The 21,736-nt window shown below is 31.6% G+C and overlaps 1 protein-coding gene across 2 annotated transcripts in view; it reads right to left on the reverse strand.

Moving 5' to 3' along the window:
• Nucleotides 1-21,736, reverse strand: part of LOC145293719 (universal stress protein in QAH/OAS sulfhydrylase 3'region-like) — a 296,557-nt gene that overhangs the window by 113,183 nt on the left and 161,638 nt on the right. For both annotated transcript variants that reach the window (XM_080140160.1, XM_080140161.1), the window contains exon 2: nt 8,061-8,129. In XM_080140160.1, coding sequence (XP_079996286.1) covers nt 8,061-8,129 — 69 coding nt within the window. The remainder of the gene's footprint in view (nt 1-8,060; nt 8,130-21,736) is intronic.

Here is a 21,736-nt window from a genome sequence, read left to right on the forward strand (position 1 = left end):
TCTCGTCTACATACTCCAACTCATGGGTCGTGTGGAAAAGACTATCAATATAAGATAGAGCACTCACAAAAATTGCTATATTAATTAAACTATCACTTGTAGAAAAAAAATGCATAGAGCACTTTTTGTAAAGAATTTTATGAGCTAAAATAATTTACTTAATAGTCATTTTCATAAAATTAACCGTTTACGCACAAAAAGCAAAAAAAAAAAAAAAAATTGAAATTTGGCGGCCATTTCCCAAGATGGCGGACGAAGCTCAAGGTAGATAGATGGGGACTTTGATATATTATTTCTAAGTGCCTAAAGAAGTCATTTTTTTTTCATTTATTTAACTGATTTGACTGGAATAGTGTGGCAGTAGGACTCAGCGCCGGCTTAAAAGTCCAAAGAAACTCACACTCGACTTCAGAAGTAGTGCTATGTCTTTGTACCTTTCATTCCCTTGCCTCTCTCTTCTCCCAACCTGAACTCGCTTGACCACTTCGTTTGGTTATACGTCGAGAACATCACCACCATGACCTCCCTAAACCTGATTGCCGCCATTCGCTGAGTATTTGACTAGAGGCGAGGGCGACACGAAGGCATTGTTATCATAGAATATTAGACATACATTTAGGGGACGGCTTCGATTGGTTCCACGGATTGCTCCAATCACACTTGATTCCCTCTTGTGATTGTAAGTGTATAGAAAGACGATTTTTGCGTCTAACGAGTGCAGCTTGGTGCAAAAACACTTCACATATATTGCAAAACACTTTAATAATATGTACATTCTTGATTTGTAACCAGTTTAAAACAACAAGCAAAAGGTGTAATCCATTAGATCAAATGCTTTATCTCGAATTAATTGTTGAATATGATTAAATGTGTGCTCATAATACCTAACTGTGAATCTAAGAAAACGCCTTTCTTTAGTATCCAAAGACAATACACACACTCTGTAAGTTTGATTGCGCGTATAATTGTGATGCAAGGGTTACACAATCGACATCCTCACCTCTCCAGAATCAGCACTACTTCGTCCAATAGCAAGGAGAAATCAAAGACGACGGAAACAATGCCAATATAAACAGACAGCATATACATTACTTGGAATTCCCATATGATCAACCATTTTAATAATGACCAGGCTAAATGTTGCTTAACTTCGCTGAGATAACGGGATCCGGTGTGTCAACATGATTTTGCAGTATAATTGTTTATCAAATGGATACTATAATACTTAGTTCGCTACGTCTTATCATCAATAAGGGACACACAAAATGTCAACCAGATGGGTCCCACAGTTTCAGAGGAATAGTAAAATGGACAGATAGACAGTCAAATCTAGGATATATAAAAGCCTGTATATGTGTCTGTTTATCTCCATATTGTGGAACTCTATTTCATCCGAAACTAAAAATTGCAAAGCAGTTCTAGGGACTTCTAATGATTGAATTTTTCTATGGACTGTTCTTTTATGGGTCTTTAGCCGGTAAAAATAGTATTTAAGATGTCAAAAATGGGTCAAAATGGGGGAAAATACTTATACATTTTGTAAAAAAAATAAGCTTAGTTTATTTCTTATATTTAATCAGCTCGTATGCGAGTCATGTTAGTACAGGGGTAACATCACCAGCTTTAAATGATCCAATTTTGTTTTCGGTTTCGATTCTAGCTGATGGAACCCAAATCCTTTTTTTACTTTTGAAATCACGACTCTATAGTAATACTAGACTACCCGTGACCCGTTGGGTCAGTATGTTGTATTAGCTATGGAATTCATGTATGAGCGTTGCACTCGTGACGTAAAGAAAATATATTTTTTTTTTACATAACATAAAAATTTCTATGAAAGTATATTAAAATGAAAAATCACGGACGGATCACTTAAATATGAAATAAAATCCACCCTATTAATGTAAAGTTACTTATTTTTAGGAATAATATCTCAAAAAGCGAAAATTAAACATGATTTTTCTACGAATCGAAAGCCGACAAAAGTCATTTAGCAGCAAAAACTCACATGAACCTACTGATGAGAAATATAAGAATGAAAACCCCATATTGGAATCCTTCAACCAAGTTATAGAAACTTAAAATCAAAAATAAAATAAAACAAAATAAAACCTGAAGCAAAAAATAAAACCTTAATAAATAAAATAAAATACAACTAATATTAAAACAGATAAGTAAATGTATCAACAAATTCACCGTTCTCACACAACTATTTTGTATCTAGAAATGTAAAAAAAGAAAAAAAAGAAGGAAGGAAAAGGGACGGATGGAGAGTAGTAGGAGTAGTCATATTAGTAGTAGTAGTATTCTTTGCTTTACTACAATTGTTCTTATGTTTTTCATCAGATTAAATTGGTTTAGTTATAAGAAAATAGCTACAGTATATTTGTAATAAAGAACAGTTGTAAAACAGTCCCACTCTTTCCATGTTAAATAATAATTTCGGAATAATAACGTCAATATTTCAGTGCACAGGTCAAAATCTGCAAAAGAAGCGATTTGTGTGTATTTGTTTACGGTGTTATGGGTTAATGTTTATGCGCGCATGCGCAACCAGATGTCGTAAACCGGAAAGTGGGTTACATCACCCGTTACAATGTAATTTGAGTTTGATAATTATATAAATATACGAAAGGTGGACAAATTGAAATATCATATTTTAACGGATTTTATGCCTGGGCAAAGCCCTCACCCACACCGCTAGTATTATATAGATTATTACGTGTGTATTTAAACAAAATATAAAACGCTGCATAAATAGTAACCGAAATTAAATCTTTTTAACTGTGACTTGATAAATCAGCCTGGATTTTTCTGAACAAGGTACTCCTTTTTTGAAAGCAGATAAGCCTAACATTTGAGAAGGTTCGTAGCCAGAATTCTTCTCAGACAGAATGCCAAATTCTTCAACTAAACGATAAAACGAGTAAGACAGCGTTTTTTTTTGTTAACGGAAGACACAAGTATGCTAGCTTCATATTTTTAGCGCTCGTCTTCTATGCCAAAGATGACGCCATTTTGAAAACTGAGCTCGCTTAAAACAAGAAAAGCGTTACGTAAAGACAGGATGTGACGCCACTGGAATCCTCTCGTATCATTTTTTTTAGTTCTGACCTGCAAGATTTTTGACATCGTGAATATTTGTCAAGTGATGAAGAGAAGGAGTCGGATAACTGGGGTTTAGTTGATCTTATGTCTTTATAAGGGGACCGATTATTGGAATAACGTGTTGCCGTAAAACACAACCTGCATAAGATGGTGCGACTAATAAGCTGTACGCTGTGAATTTTATGAGTGCTACCTTATCTATAGAAGAACCCTAACATAACATACTCAGCTTACAATCCCACCCGGGATCATTTACAATCCCACCCGGGGTCGCATGTAATTAGACCCTAATCAGAAAAATGTAAACAGAATACAGTCAAACATTTATATATTACCAAATGAAAAAATTATAGTACCTATTTACTATGCTTCCCCACGGGACAGAGTTAGACACCAGGGTCGTTTTTTAACGTGGAGAAAAGGTACACAAATAAAAATTGTCTCAGTCGTGAAGGATTTCTCCTCCACCGAAAGAAAACAATGAAATGAAGTGCAGCATCTGAAGAACAAATACTACACTTTGATCTTGATGAAGAACAGTTTCATGTGTGTGCATGTGCGTGAGTGTGTGTGTTTTCAATTTAAAAGTGTTGACTGAATATTGCACATCTAAAAACATAAACATACATTTTTTTTTACACAGTGATCACCACTTATCAAGGCCCGGAAGCCACTCAGGGATAAGGGTTATTGCAAGTACATTACGTTAGTGTGGAGATTTGATGAAGTGTTTACTTAAGGGGGCGGTTCATTAGGAATTTGTTAACATTGGACTTGAAGACATCCAAGTTGTAGTCCGGTGGGAAGCAGGCAGACGGAACAGAGTTCCACAGGCGTGCAGTTCTAAGAAAGAAGCTTTGTTCATGGAATCCGCGTTTTGATTTAGGCACAGATATAGAGTGGGGAAAAATTTTCACAGTGGATTCAGCTAGACGGGTGTTTTTCGTGAAAGATTGGCGAGGGGGGACCAGAGATTGGAGTTCAGACGAGCACCTGCCATGGAAATAACGATAAAACAAGGATAGGCTTGCAACGTCTCTTCTGTGGGAGAGAGGTTGCAGGGTAGAGAAAAGAGCATCCCCCACTAAGCCACAAAGTCTATTTTGTACTCTGTCAAGGCAGGATAGTCTGTTTTTAGCAGCTCCTGCCCAGATATGGCAACAGTATTCCATCCTTGGACGTACTTGGCTTTTATATAGATAGATCTTTGTTGAGATTAGGTAACACATAAAATGAAGGTTTATGTTGCAATTTTAATGTAATGCTGAAATGGTAACTATTATTTTTCCGGACTCACATGCATCGTGCATTGTTTCTTTTAATCGGTTTGCAAAACTTAATCATGTTCTGCAAAGTCAAAGAAATAAAACGAAAATAGTGATCTTTCACGCATTTTCTGATATCCCTTCTTCCCTGTATAATATACTGGGTTTCTGACTTTAAACAATTTTATATTTGAAAATAATCTATATAAGATAGTGACAACATTTTATTTCTTAAAATCTCTTCAAGAAAGTGGCAACTTACTTTTAAAATGAAACTTTCCAAGAAATTGATATTACACATTTAAAATCAAACTTTTAAAAACACTAGCAATATTTTTTTTTTAAATCCATTTCTTAAAAAATCTAATTTTTAAAGTAATTAAAGACATTGGCATTTAAAAAATATAACATTTAAATTAATTGAAACATTATCATTTTAAAAATATAACTTTTAAAGTAATTAAAGACATTATCATTTAAAAATCTAACTTTTAAATAATTAATGACATTATCATTTAAAAAATCTAACTTTTAAAGTAATTGAAACATTATCATTTAAAAAATCTAACTTTTAAAGTAATTAAAGACATTGGCATTTAAAAAATATAACATTTAAATTAATTGAAACACTATCATTTTAAAAAATCTAACTTTTAAAACAATTAAAGACATTATCATTTAAAAATCTAACTTTTAAATAATTAAAGACATTATCATTTAAAAATATAACTTTTAAAGTAATTGAAACATTATCATTTAATAATATAACTTTTAAAGAAAGTGGAAATTCTTTACTTTTATAATCTAGCTTTTAAAAAATGGCAACATTTTACTACTGCAAATATAACAAAACGACAAAGAGGAAATATTGTCTTAAATAAAAATTTCTATAAATTATTTTGAAGATACAATGCAGTAAAATATATTGATATGAAGTTGAGATTTTCGTTTTTAATGTAAAAAAAAAGTTGCAGATGGCAGAAATGTGCGAAAGTAAATTTGCTCGTCAGCAACGTCGCATTCTTATATGACAGTTTCTTAAAATCCCTTCAAGAACGTGGCAACTAATTTTTAAAATGGAACTTTTCAAGAAATTCATATTACACATTTAAAATAAAAATTTTAAAAACACTAGCAATGTTTTATTTTAAAATCCATTTCTTAAAAAAATCTAATTTTCAAAGTAATTAAATACATTATCATTTAAAAATATAACATTTAAATTAATTGAAACATTATCATTTAACAAATATAACTTTTAAAGTAATTAAAGCCATTATCATTTAAAAATCTAACTTTTAAATAATTAAAGACATTATCATTTAAAAAATATAACTTTTAAAGTAATTGAAACATTATCATTTTAAAAAAATCTAATTTTTAAAGTAATTAAAGTCATTATAATTTAAAAAAAAATAACATTTTAATTAATTGAAACATTATCATTTAAAAAATATAACTTTTAAAGTAATTGAAACATTATCACTTAAAAATATAACTTTTAAAGAAAGTGGACATTCTTTACTTTTATAATCTAGCTTAAAAAATGGCAACATTTTACTACTGCAAATATAACAAAACGACAAAGAGGAAATATTGTCTTAAATAAAAATTTCTATAAATTATTTTGAAGATCAAATATGTTTTCAAACCGTTTTCACCTTCAATAACCATTTAGATGTTGATAGGCCTTTACATACAACCAGCCAACCGACCACCATATATTCTTCATTACCCGATTCAATATGTTCAGTTTGTTACAAAAAAGCCTCGGTTTGACAGAGTGATCTGTTATTTTTGTCACGCTACGCTGGGTTTACACATACCTGTCTTAATCTATATAGTTTATAGCAATAGCACTTAAGAATAATTTATCTCATAGCACTTGCAAAAGCACAAGCTATCACAATCCTATAAATCATTGCTGTAATAGCAACTAAACGTATAAATTATCTCTAAATCAACGGTTCCCAACGTGTGGGTCCCAACAATAATGCCACGGGGTCGTTGATTAATTTTGAGCCGACTGTAAATATATTTATACAATGCAGTAAAATATATTGATATGAAGGTGAGATTTTCGTTTTTAATATAAAAAAAAAGTTACAGATGACAGAAAGGTGCGAAAGTAAATTTGCTCGTCAGCATCGTCGCATTCTTATATGACAGTTTAGGTATTCTCGCGTGTGTAGAGGAAATAGAGTGTCATTTATTATTTATTGCTGGCTGAAAACTGCCATACAAGCCGCCTCATTAAGATCAGTTCACAAACAAACTTTACATTGATTTGCAATTCATTAATTATTGAAGAAACTTTATAATTTTTTTAGCAAGAAATGTAAAAAAATAACCATAAATTCGCTGAATGTATATATACTTCATGAATAAATAAGCTATATTCCAATAATCGGAAAATATAGCAGTTTGTTGTACAAAACATAGATGAAGATATAATAGGTTTTAAAGATTAAGATCATTTCTGATTCCATATTCCAAAATGGACCACCTTATAAGAAAGAGCGGGGACCACTTTTCTAAAGCGTTGATATGTCCTAAAACGAGATGTCAAATCAAACTCGCTGTAATATTGAATCGATAAAAGTTTTTTAGTTATATCTTAATTTTATATATACTATCGGGATTTACATTCAAGATGCTCAACTAATATCCTATATCCGGTTTCACGTTGTAAAACGTTTGTATTATGATCTTCTCTAATCGTAACGCAGAGAGGTTTCTTTTCTACAAAAGCCTTACATAAAATGGAATAAGCTTCAGACATTTTTAAATCAACTATCAAGTAATGCATATCATGTATGTATTTCTTGTGAGAAATCAGATATTTAATCATTATTTTCAATATTTACATAATATTTATTACTAAAAGATGTACTGGGCGTTTCCCGGTATTAAACGTAACGTTAAGGTCCTTTATAAATAAAGTAAAAAAAACGGAAACAAACTGAGACATGTGCATGCTAGTATTATGTTTTTCTTTTCTAAACAGTTCAATTCTTGTAAGTAAAAAAAAAACAAAAAAACACTCGAACTGGGATTGGAAGCAAAACCTAAAGAGATTAAGTAAAGTACGATACACCATTAAACCAGCTCTTCACGATCTTTATAAGTGTCTTCAAGCATACTAATTCTTACCATAATGTGGACGATTCCCGTATTCTTAATATCGAACAGCCTTAATTAATAGTGATCCGTGAGTAATACACCAGCGGGACCCTTGGAAATTCCACTGTCTTCTTTATTAATCCATCTACTTTACGAGGATACACAAAATAGTGGGTAATGTAATATTCTTGTCCGTGGTTTCACTATTGGTCTTTTTTAAACCAAACTCTGCGAATTGATCTTTTTAAATAACAGTTTGGCGTTCAAAATTTGTATTGGGCAATTTTCAAAGCGTACTGTACGGACTGAGAAAAGTTAAATTATATGATGTACATTATCCAATAACCATTATTACAATCTCATTAACCCTTAAAATCGAGTGTCTTTTAGTCTTGATTAGATGTCATTCTTCAATACGAAAAACGTTTGAAATGGAAGCATTTTAAGGTTTGATTCTGTTTCTAAACAGGTTATCGTGAAATTATGGTGAACACTTGGCTTGTACACAGATATCAAATTGAACAAAGTTGCCACGTGTAAATAGCAAGAAATATTGATACTTACTGTCTGAACCATCGATACAGTGCACAAGTATAACCTCATTTCCTGGACGGTGAATATGCTCGCAGTACCCTAAGAAAAGATAAAAGCAACATATAATTCAATAATATAATTTTAAATTTTCTTTTTAACATCGGACATTTATTTAACTAAATATAGCATTCCTTACCCACTTTTATGCCTAACAACTGTATTCCAAAATTTATAATGATGAGTGTGTAAATGACGCAAGAAAAGATTTAGAAAAATACATAATACATAACTTACCGCAGCAAAAACAAAAAAATAAAAAAACAACAAAAAACAACGAATAGGACTGAAAAAAGGGGAGGCAATCGATAAAACGAGTAAGGAAAAGTAGGAAAAGAAACCGCTACATGAACGATTGATGAGTGTACTTTCTTTCATTTTGTTTTATTTAAGATATTTTTAATTTAAAGCCTTCCCTTATTTATTCATAAAATTTAAAATTTATTAGGTGATTATTTCTTCTGTTCAATTTTTTAAAAAATTACCAGATATTTTTATGCTTAAGCCTTCCCTTATTTACTCATATAATTTAAAATTTCTTATGTAATTATTACTTTCTTCACATTTTTTTTATTATTATTATTAAATATTATAATGGTAAGCCTTTCTTTCTTTGCCCAGATATTCTAATTTTCTTAGGGCTTGTTTTTATTCTATTTTATTATTATTATTATTATTATTATTATTATTATTATTATTATTATTATTATTATTATTATTATTAAGATTAGGCATCTCCTTTGTGCTTAAAAATTTAAATTTTCTGACATCGTTATTCTTTCCTTTGCTTTTTATATCTACCAGTTATTAAAGGGAGCCGAAAACATAAACGTTTACTTTCATTATGTAGTCCATATTGTTGTTCATATTAAAATAATATAACCCTAACCCTAAAGTTCACTTTCATTATATAGTCCATATTCTATTTCATATTGAAATAATATAACCCTGACCCTAACCCTAACCTTAACGTGCACTTTCACTATATAGTCCATATTGTTGTTCATATAAAAATAATATAACACTAAACCTAACCCTTACGTTCACTTTCATTATATAGTCCAATTTAGAAAATTTCAACGAAACTGTTGTTCATATTAAAAAAATATAGGAGTGTAAAAGTAAATTTAAAATGTCTACATTTTAAACTAACTCATTTAAATAGATGTTTATGCCAAAGAATAAAACCTTTATTCCGAAAGATAATTCCTTAGAATGTGAATATGTGCTGGATAAATTGGAATGCGAAATATTTGATAACTTACCAAACGAATGAAGATTTCCAATGATATTAGACTATCTCTTTTAAATGTATCATGTTATATTACAAAAAAAAAATCCCCCAAAACAAAAAAGGATTGGCCAACAGAAATAGGAGTATTTTATAATTACCATGTCTACTAAGCGTTGCCCGTGGGAGAAGTAAATCATTTCTTTTTATCAAAACAATTTATTTCAAACTGCGGCAAGACGGTGGATAAATCTTACTATAAAAAGCAAAACAACTTCTATAAAGAACTGTGATTTCCCGCTTAAAGTTGGAAACCGAAATGAGAATTTTCTTGATCGGCCGTTCTGCCTTAGAGTAATAATATCTAAAATTTAGAAAATAAATTATTCATTCTTTGAGCCTAAATAGGATAAATCCTATAATAAAATCCGAAAAAAATCTTATTGAGATAAAAACTATTACAAACCTTATATATATATATATATATATATATATATATATATATATATATATATATATATATATATTATCTGTAATTTCCGTTTTAGTCTTTAAATATTTTTATCTATCTAATATATCAATCTACCTACACATTGATTTCCTGTATGTATATTTACATATATTTTACTATATGCATTTACTGACACACTTACTTGCTTTATCCGGAATTTGCAGATACCTGCCATCCTCTTTCCTTAAAATTTAAAAAAAATATTTATTATTTATTATTTATTTTTTTATTTATTTATGTATTAATTTATTAATTTATTTTTTTCCATTTAGTGTCTATTAACAAATCTTGCTGACTTTTTCTTGAGTAATAACCTGTACATTTCAGTTGACCTATTTTTTGCCCTATATTTTTCGCGCCTTTTAACATCATTTTGTCTGGGTTATTTTGAAATTTGCTTTTCAGTTTTATATTTAATTCTATCACTATTTAATTTTTTTCTCTTCTTCACTGATTTTTTCTAGTCTTCTTCACTGATCTTTCTTAATTACATTTTGTGTCGGCAGCCGTGTCAAACGCATATCTTATTTTCTTTTATTAATATTATTGTAATTTTCCCTTTTCCTTGTACATATTTGTGAATTATTCCATGGATTTCGGCCTTTTGGATTATTATGGACCATCTTCTTCCAATTAGGTGATTTCCTTGGATTTTACTTGTGCAAATGAAAATTCAATTAACTTTCTTGGATTTATATTTTTGGATTTTACCGTCATTGGATAATTTTTCTTTCACCAAACTATGCATTCACGTGTAATCACCTTTTTTCTTCACCATATTACTTCTGCTGCTTCACTTTTTGCTATCAAGTAAGATCTTTGACTTACTTATAGTTTCATCGAGTACATTTGTATGCAAAATCCGATCCCGTATTTTGCTAATCCCTACCTTCTGATGAGAAGGTAAGTATTTCTTCGAAACTCCGCGGATTAAGGACTATCCACTTATTAAATGTATCCTTTTCAGATGAAATAGTTTTTAACTCTTTTTCAAAGTGTTTTTTAACATGTTTTATTAACTATTTGCTCCTATATATATATATATATATATATATATATATATGTGTATATTTATATATATATATGTATGTATGTATGTATGTATGTATGTATGTGTGTGTGTTGACAATTATAGAAATAATTTTCCGACGATGTCCATCACTGTTTTGTTTTTATTGTAAGACTTCTTCTGGCTGGAAAATTTAAGAAAATAAAAGACCAGTAAAATATTTTAATATTTATTTATTGGAAAACTATATATATATAATAAGGACGAAACGTTGGTGGACATATAACTTTGTTTGTTCCTTTTTTCAGATCTCCCTCTCTATATATATATATACATGTCTGCGTGTATATACACATGCTTACTCACACACGCACACACTCATATATATATATATATATATATATATATATATATATATATATATGCATATATATATATATATATTGGCTATACGTTAACCTATTTTCTCTTTGTCCATATTCTGTTTCATGCATGTAAATCTCCTTCATTACAGTGAAGATGGTCGAAGTTACGGTCGAAATTGGTTTTCATAATATTTTCTATTCGTGCATTTCACTAATAAAAAAATGAAGAAAGAAGATATAAACTATTATACTTTCGTGTTTATTTTTTATATTATTTCATATATATATGTATATATATATATATATATATATATATATATATATATATATATATAGCGTAAATCTTGTTTAAAATAATAGAAGGCTTCCGCTTAGTTAGACCTTTCATATTTTGTCAATTTTTCTTACGATTATTTTGTGTAAAAAATCATAGGTTTCACATGCGTCACGAACGTTTCCGAGTCTTGGGTCGACGTTAAAGTTTGACATGCAGAAAGAGAAAAATACAAATTCTACTGTATTTTAAAAGTTGGACAGTTGCATTTAAGTTTGGAAAAAGAAGCTACTTACAAAGAAAGGTGTATTACAAATCCGTGTATGACCGTAAATTGAATGAGACCACAAGACTAACGAGTCAGATGAGTTTGAAGACATCCATGGGAATGTCAGAAAGAAAATGGATACATCTATCGAGCTGATCCTTAACACAAACAAATGAAATATTTATCCATTATACTTTGGTTAAAATGTTCTTATTGTTAATAATCTCGTTATAATCTTATACCAAATTACCCCCACAAACGATTATTACGCAGCTAACCCAATGGCTACAATACACATATTAATACTTATCTTCGAGTGGCATCCTGGCGTTGATATGTAGCAACCCTTTTGAAAAAAATGTATTTATTTACTACGAAGAGATATGCCTTGCTCTTTGTATCTATTATTTCTTTAATAACTTTGAGGAGCTGCGAAGACAGGAGTGGAGCCATAAGAATGAGCGACCCTTTGTATTCACTACTATTCTCAATGTTTTTTTTTGACAATGATGAACAATGGCTGTACATTGATGTTCGGCGTACACTTTGCCATACAGGCTTCCTAAGAAAAGTAAAGCCTCCTATTTTTAAAGGCAGTTTTAATAGATGAATGTTGTTTTGATAACATGTTCAATAACGTCGTATATTTGTCTCATCTGCGTTTACTTGGCAGAGCGAATACGAGCGCATACGTTGCATGCATTCTATGTGTATATGTATCTATTTATCTATAAAAGTGAGAATGTGTGTGAAGACAATTTTCAACCAATATACTCAACGAATCTTTATTATAAAGGCATGATATTTGATATATGGGGTATTCAAACATGTGGACAAATTTTTTGGTCGGTTTTCAGTCAGAATACAGGACTGATAAAGGTTAAAAACTGAAAAATACATGTGGTAATTGGATTTTTATGGGTTTGCCAACTGTTTTACGAATCCGCATGCGTGAATCGTTCACATGACAGTTCCTTATGTTAAGAATAAGTAAGTTTAAAAACACTTTTAAAGATCATGCCAAGATGGCCTAATGATTATAGTACTTGATTTACTATCTTTAGTTTTGGTTTCAGTCTCAGCTTGAGTAATTTTTTTTTTTCACTTACGAATGAATTCTTAAAAAAAAACATAATACTCGCGTGCACATGTATCAGTTTCTGTATGAATTAAAGTTTGTTAGATAGGGTATTAGTCTGTTTCCATCCAGAAAAACAGTGCTGTTAAGGGGTCATAATTGAAAAATGGCACGTGGGGGCACTAGATTTTTATCTGTTGTTTTATCTTTCACGAAGAGGCATGCAGGAGTCATTCATATTACAGATGTTTTTATGTTAAGAATAAGTACGTTTGAAAACACTTTTTCAATAGTGTGTCAAGCCGGCCTAATTGTTATCGTAATTGACTCACTTTCGTTAGGTTTTGATTTCAATCTCAGCTCGAGTATTTTGTTTTACTTATAGAAAGTGAAGTCTTTATATAACACATAATAATCGCATGTACATGTATTTGTTTCATTCGGTTTTTTAGATCTTTTTTTAAGATATCATTCAAACACTACCGTGTTTGCATATATGGTTAAGTGGCAGTTTTAGTAATTTAGAACTGCTTTTTTAAGATATCATTCAAACACTACCGTGTTTGAATGATATCTTAAAAAAGGATCTAAAAAAGGATCTAAAAAAGGAAGAAAACCATATATTAAAACACGGTAGTGTTTGAATATATGGTTAAGTGGCAGTTTTAGTCATTTAGTACAGCTTTAAAACTTCACCGCTCATTCATTTTTCGACCAAATTTCAAACAATTTTTACAGTTTAAAGATCAGCTCCTCACCTATATATCGTAAAAAATCAATTTTATGATGAGTTTTCTGGTGTTCAAATATATAGGGAGGTAATCGATGTTTATTATGACTGTTCTTCATATTAACATCGTCGCTTCAGCGACTACTGTTGCGAAAAGAGAAGTAACTCGTGAAGCAGACATAATGAACGCAAGCACGAAAGGGAGATAATTGGGGTGATTTTATTGAAAGCAGACGAGTGTCGTACATTGTTATTACATATGTGTTTATGGTCGCAAAAACTAAGACTGAAATTAAACAAAGAAAAAAAGGAAAAAAGAAAGTGACTTTATTGGAAATCTGGAAACATCATGGATTACAATAGAAAAATGCGAGCATGAAAATATGGTTACGCTTAAACATGGAAAAGTAAAAGACTAGTTGTTATAACTGGAAAAGTAACGGACAAGATATTATAGAAAAAACAGATTAAATTCATAACTTAAAATATTGCAGTATTAATAATTGATTATATAGCACTTATATACAGATTAAAATACTTGACAATAAACAGATATGCCCACATATTTTGTTTTGAAGTTAATTAATTATCTAAAATTTAAAAATCTATTAACTACACATGGACTATTGATACTTAATTAAATAAAGTAATCATTGTCGACTTTGAAAATATTTCGCGATAAATCATTTGCAATTACTTTGTCTTTAAATTTTTTGTTTTATTTTACTTCAGTCGAAGTTCTCAGAAATCAAGGGGCCCGCGACCTGGGGCTAACACTTGAAGTCTATATGAGATACATAGATATTTGAATGTTCCATTAAAGTTCTTTATCTCTCAAACACTGAGTAAAGAAATTTAGAACATAATTTTCCTCTCCCCAATTAACCATTTTTATACGTTGTAGTATATCTTTCATGTTGGTCTCATGGTCTTACTGGATTCCAGGACAAGAATTTATCTAGTCTGGTGGAGTATCCAGCTTTGTGCTATTACTTGAGGTAATATCACTTGGAGAAGATGCACCTTCCTCGGAAAAGCTGTGGGGTAGCCGCAGTGAGGAGATCTTATTTGGGCTGCGAATACTATGTGATTTTGAATATTTAGTCAGGGTTTACTTCTATGGAAAAAGTATCCTCATGCCAGATTGTTCTGACAAACCCCTGTACAGAGATACCTTTAAACAATCTGAAGGTGGAAGTGTTTTATAAATTTATGAGTTTACTACTTCATCGGTTTTTTTTTGTTTAACGGCATATCAACCCTTCTCGTGTTATTATTGTTTTTTTTGTTTAACGGCATATCAACCCTTTTCGTGTTATTTACTACGGAGCCGAATAATTTTTGAAAAATACTATTTCTCAATTTTGGTTATATCTTTAAATCTTTAGTCACGGTGCTTGCTTGGTTGTTTTGTAGAAGAAAGTTAGAAATTTTTTGTACATTTTAGAATATTATTGAGTTTGGCAAACGGAAAGAATAAAAAATAAAATCAATGATTGTTTAAATTTTTGACCAGGAACCCAGCATCCTCAATCAGATTTGGTAGCACAAGATAACATAACAAATGTTTCAACTCCGAGCAAGTGTGATGTGGGTGCAATGATTACTGAAGAGCAACTTCACATTCCCTTCATCCCCCGAATAAAGCCTTACTACTCAATGTTTCTTAAGCCCATGCTCAGGAACGAAAGGGATTCTTTGTTAAAACACTTAATGTACGTTCTAGACGTGTACTGCAACGATGCATATAATTGTGTTATGTTACCGCTGCACCGAGTCATATAATATTATGCTATGAAATTGTGATGGTTCTAGCCAGACCTGGAAAAGCGAAAGATATCTAATTGCTCCTGGATGGTTATAGTCATCTGCGGAAACTTGAAATGCACAAATTAATTTCTGAAACATTATTCGTGTGAAGAAAGAAAGCACGTGACGTGATGATGGTACCATAATGATAATGGAAACATCAATAGTACCGACATGAGACCAACTAATGATTATAAGGAGACGCCTTTATTTTAAAGGTGTATAAAAACATTACAATGCTACTCGAAACGCATTTTTAGAATTACCAAACATTATGAGTCGCATCTTCCAGTTGTTGTGGATTGCGAACCCACATGACTTATTTTTCGCCTTTCCTTCCGATCCAGAGCAAGTTGATTGATGGATGTCCAACTGTTGAAATATGTCAAATCAAAAACATTTTATTTTAACTATTCCTTGGCTTTCTCTGATTTTTATTTCCATCTAAATACCCTCAATTGAGGCTTGGCCTTCATAGCTATCAGTTGAGGGTATATTACGAACAGATAAACGTAATCAGACAACCGAATGTAGCAGTTTCTTGAATAAATCACGAATGAGCTGTTGGGATGATTCGACAGGCTACATAACTTCCAAAGCCCTTATTAGAGCTGGCTGTGCTATAGTGCAAGATTATTGGGATAGCGTTTTAGATAGGAAAACAGGTATTTTTACAGTTTGCGCAATGGATTTATATTAGCTCAGGCTCGACTGGCAGCTGACGTAAACTACCAGAATATGATGAGCGCTGATCAACCAATGATCAGGTGATAACAAACGCGCTTAACAAATAAAAATTAAAGCAGACGATATTTTATGAATTGGAAAAATTTAGTTTTTAATCACGCATAAATTTAATCAGTCCAACTCTAAGTCTAACCCTAAAAAAAAAAGTTTCTAATAACCCATATATTTAATCAGTCCATCCATAACCCTAAAAATGTTTCTAGGTATTAAAAAAAAAATTTAAAAACATATAAAACTTGCGGTTAGTAAAAGGTGGAACGATAAAATTTTCGCCCTAACAAGAGGAGATAATTCCATTTCTGTTCGATGAAAACCGTTTTTTTGTTGTTGTTGTAGACCATCTACCAGTCGTGTATAAATCGCAAGAGCGATAGGAGCCTTCTATCATGTGTGAAAGTGACACAATCTTCAACGAGCGAGATTCGAGATACGCCGCTGTACAACTCATGCTCCAACCGAACAACAGGACCATTGGCACAACACCAAAATCAACCTAATCGCCGCCATCCGCCGCGTATTTGTCAAGCTTTCACCGGTGCTTGTGGTAAAGTCATACTCCAAGATCCGGACCCGTATCAAATCGATATCTACAAATCCGGCCCTGGCAAGTTCATCCATATCGGAGATTCAAGCATGTAAGCGGTAATAGGGTTGCAACTAGACCTACATTTCTCATTTAAACATGCAGAATAAGTCAACATCAGAATCTACTGTTATTGTTGGATAAAAGAACTTGGAGCTGGTGCACACATAAATTCCAAGTAAGCAAAATACTATGAAAATAACATGTCGGACTCTGGCACAAATATTGACCTGTGATGAAACAAAGAAAATGCCACGCCAGTACTTGTACACATATATTGACCTCTAATGGAACAAAGAAAGACTTTGTCTATAAAAGCAGGAGATTCGACGAACAAAGACGACTAAGGGTGATAAACGGACAAGACGCAACATCGTTATGTTATTAGCTCATCAACATCAATCTCACTTTCACTCTAGCTCGATACGTCCGACAAAAAACTGCAGGCAAAATAATCATTAAATATAAAAAAAAACAGTTTTGTTATTAAACTGTCTCTGATTGTCAAATTAATGGGGCATGTTAGAGTTCATATATTAATTTAGTAGCACGCATCTTCGTAGATATGCAACAAACAGAATTATGCATACGTGAGCGATAAACAGATAGATGGTCACAGAAAGACAAGGGATGCAACACCATTTTATCGTCTCTTTATACGGCCGTCAAGAAAGGGCGTTTTAGGTACCGAACCTCATATTCAGGGAATAAAGATAAGAACATCTTTCTAATAGATGTGCGACTGAAAATCTTTTTAATCTTCTTGGCAAACCGACCTCGTTTTAAATACCTCGGCGTTGATGCTATGGGGATGTGGCGGTTAAAACTATGAAATCCTGCCAGTACAAAGAACTATTATAAAGTAATTTATGAAAACCTCATAAAATCCCGGACACGGTGCTGTGGATTGTGTGCGAATTCCTCTTTACTTAACACCAACAAATACCAGCAGGAGTAAACACACTCTATAAAACGGCTAGGTTTTTTATTAGAAGATGGTGGAGACTTGTCCTCTATCATTGCCGCCATGCATTGTGCTGACATATTAAGCTGTTCCAACCCTAATACCTGCTAAACGACGGGTTGGTATACTTCTATAACATCCATACACGATGATAACAATAATAAAGACGATAATAAACGTAGTAGATTATCCTTTGTCTGCCGCAGTATTTCATACATTTATATTTTTCTAATAGACATGGATCATTTTACTCTGGACGACTGTCCACTCATACCACCGTTCACGTTATACGCAACTGCTATGTTTGACGTTTATCTTCGTCGCCAACTGTTATGTTTGCAGGTTGAACCAAATAACGTATAAGGCAATACAAGTGAAGACTCAACAAAACAAAGGTAGATCAATAAGAAGTGTATTAGGAAAAGTATATTTACAGTATATTTACATAATGGTTGTCAAGCAAGAGAGTCTTGGCTGGAGAATGTATCTGCTCTCGGCTCGGCTTTCGGTGGCTTCTGGTTAACACACACTCAGACTAACCTAGTCTTGCTATTTATGTATAATATTATCCACATATGTAAATGAGTGGGTGCCACCACAACACCAACCTTTTTAAAAGTAATGAAATTACCATTAACCAACACAAGGACATTTTGTTCTTCTTTCGTCTTTTAAAATAAAATGGGATTAAATCAATAAAATATTAAAAATAAATGAAAAATTAAGATCGTATGATTGTTTTTCGAATATGTCCGTAACCAAAACGCAAATTCTCCTCTGTGAGCCGAAGTATCGCTGAGTCAGCAGAAAAACGTTATTCATAACAAAGGACACAACTACACTCTGTCAACACTCCTAGGCAGAAGAATCAACTTCTATAAACTTACACACAATGTAAGGCACATATTCAACTGTATGAACAAATATACACATATATACTTACACATCTTAACTAGACAAATCCCTTTATCTAATTCCTTATAAACGGAAAATTAATCTAAAGTTCTCGTTAATAGAAACAAGCAATCACTGAGCAATTCGTCCATGGAAATATATGTATACAAACCTGATCTATATATATATATATATATATATATATATATATATATATATATATATATATATATATATGTGTGTGTGTGTGTGTGTGTGTGTGTGTGTGTGTGTGTGTATTATTCCTTAATTGGAATTCATTTTTGAGATGAGCATTATATATTATTTTTTTTTTTTTCGGACTATTATTCTCATCTGTATTAGTTGTTGTTTTTGATCTTTTATTGGTTTTGTTTATTCACAACGTTTTGGCCAACTATTCCTCTGGCCTTCGTCGAAATAAGAATAAATTAATATGTGTGTGTGTATGTATGTGTATAAGCTAAATTTAATGTAATTGTTTAAACAACCAATACCTCATTTGATTCACCTTTCATTCCTCTATAATTTTACCTGCTCATATTTGATTTTTAATTGAAATATTATGGTGTTAACGTCAATTAAAAAAAATAACTTCAATCTGAGGAGGAAAAAAGGAAGTCCGCAGCAAAAAATTCGCTTAAACCAGCTTAAATTATCTCCCCTTACTCAGTTTAATATATCCATGAAAAGGCAACAAAGCATCTTTAATAGTAATTGTTGTTGTTACAGATTATACAATGTAACATTTAGTCCATATGCCACGATTTTCTTTTAGTGATCGTCAAGAGCTAATTAATATCTATCTTTCTCGTTTAGCCAATCGAGAGATCGGCCGCAGCTTAAAATGTGATGAGAAAACGGTACGAAAGACTGTGCAAATCACCAAAACACCAGCTGTGTTTGTGATGCTGCTAAATCTGGTCGTACTAGAGTTACTTCTAACAGGGAAGACATTGCTATCAAGATACGCAACCTAAGAAACAGATTTGAAACGGCTCCCCAAATCCAACAACAGCGCAATCTTGTTAAAAAGTGCTCTCTTTCTACTGTCAAGAACAGATTAAAGGAATTTAATTTGCGAGGAAATGTTGCAAGACGCAAGCCAATGATTTCTGTTAAGAACAGAAAGCGCCGTCTGGACTTCGTCAGATCCAATGAAGATCATTATCCTTCATCCTGGTCAAAAGTGCTATTTAGCGATGAAAGCAAGTTCACTAGGCTAGGTAATGATGGTACGTCTGGCGGAGGAAAGGCAAAGAATTTAATCCTAGGTGCTCAGTTTCAACGCTGCAAGAAGGGGAAGGTCCTGTTTTTGTGTGGGGCATTATTAGTACTAATGGTCCAGGGCATATAGTTCGCTTGAAAGATCGAATTAATTCGACCAAGTACATTAATATGTTGACTGAGCATTTTCTACCCTACTTTGATCCGAATTTGGATGATAATTCCATCTTCGTTCAGGATAATGTTCCCATTAACACAACTGGAAATGTCAAGATATTCCTGGAAGAGCATGATATTCCATGCTTAGATTAGCCTGCACAATCTCCAGACCTCAATCCTATCAAAAACGTGTGACATTACATCAAGCAACAGCTACGAAATAATAAAATTCCAAATTAGGAAGAACTTTGGACCAAAATGAAAGAAAAGAAACTAAAGAAAAGTGGGATGCCCTTTCTCCGTAGTATTGCTGCAGTCTGGTTCAAGAATTTCCTAACAATTGCCGGTTTTCAAATTGCAGAAGATCTAAGCTACTAAATAACTAATTCATTGTGTTCCTGTTGTATTTTTGTTGCATTAATGTCCTAAAATTACATTAAAATAACAATGTTCTATGGTGCGGACTTTCTTTTTGCCTCCTAAATTTTAAATTATTTTTTCAATCGACGTGAACACTAGAATATTTCAATAAAAAGTCAAATATGAGCAGATAAAATTATAGAAGAATGAAAGGCCAATTAAATAAGGTATAGGTTGTTTAAACAGTTACAGTAAGTTTAGCTTAAATTTCCAGTTTTTACCAAAATTACAAGTGCGGACTTTCTTTTTGCCGCCTGTATAATATGATGTAAATGTATGTGCGTTTGTATTATATATGTGTGTGTATTTGTATATATATATATATGTGTGTGTGTGTGTTTGTATATATATGTGAGTGTGTATGTGTTTATGGAAAACATATATATATATATATATATATATATATATATATATATATATATATATATATATATATATATATATATATACAGTGCTACCAAAAAAGAAAATCTGCACTTGTCATTTTTTTCATTTGAAAAACCTCAAATTTAAGCTAAACTGAATGTAACTGTTTAAACAGCCTTTTATGTCCCATCAGATTTCTGTTTAATTCCTCTATAATTTTGCCTGTTCATATTTGACGATAGCACTTTGGGAAAAATCAGATAACATTATAACAAAGACGTTCAGAAACGTTAAAAAAGTAGTAAACTTATTATAGGATGAGATAGCGAAATAAAAAGATGGTTGGCATAAAAGGTGATTGATTTGTTGGTTAAAGTACAGCTGATTTTATCCAAGGGAGATGTTAGCCATTGTATTTCATCAGCATTACATTAACTCACATTTTGGATATATATAATCATGTTAATCGTGACACCAAGCACTGAAGATTCCCAAAAGGATGAAACACTAGTGTCTGTAGGTATTTAATTATTGTAGTGAATAATTATATATATGTATATATATATATATATATATATATATATATATATATATATATATATGCGTGCACGTGTGTATAGATCTGTTGTGTTTCAAATTTATTAACGATTCTGTTGTATCTAATTTTTTCACTTATCTCAGCATTAAAGGAGTTATCTGCCCTTTATTTCTTTGCGTCGCCGTTTTTTTTTGGGGGCGTATTTATTTTGTTATTACCAACCTTTTTATTAAATATTGAATTTTTTTTTTTATTGTAATATATATTAAATATTGTTACATACACAAAAGTTATTAATGAACACGCATTTCCGGGTATTAACCGTCGTCTGCATGGATAAAATTTTAACAAGGATCGATCCTTGGTAAGAGTTAAGCAACGCTGACAAGAGATGATACCTAGAAATACATGTTCACAGATAATTTTTTTTACGCAAAAAATAATTAATAAATGTTCTA

This window comes from Euprymna scolopes, chromosome 15, assembly GCF_053919585.1.
Source record: "Euprymna scolopes isolate OS-2025 chromosome 15, ASM5391958v1, whole genome shotgun sequence".
In the NCBI taxonomy this organism is placed as follows: domain Eukaryota; kingdom Metazoa; phylum Mollusca; class Cephalopoda; order Sepiida; family Sepiolidae; genus Euprymna; species Euprymna scolopes.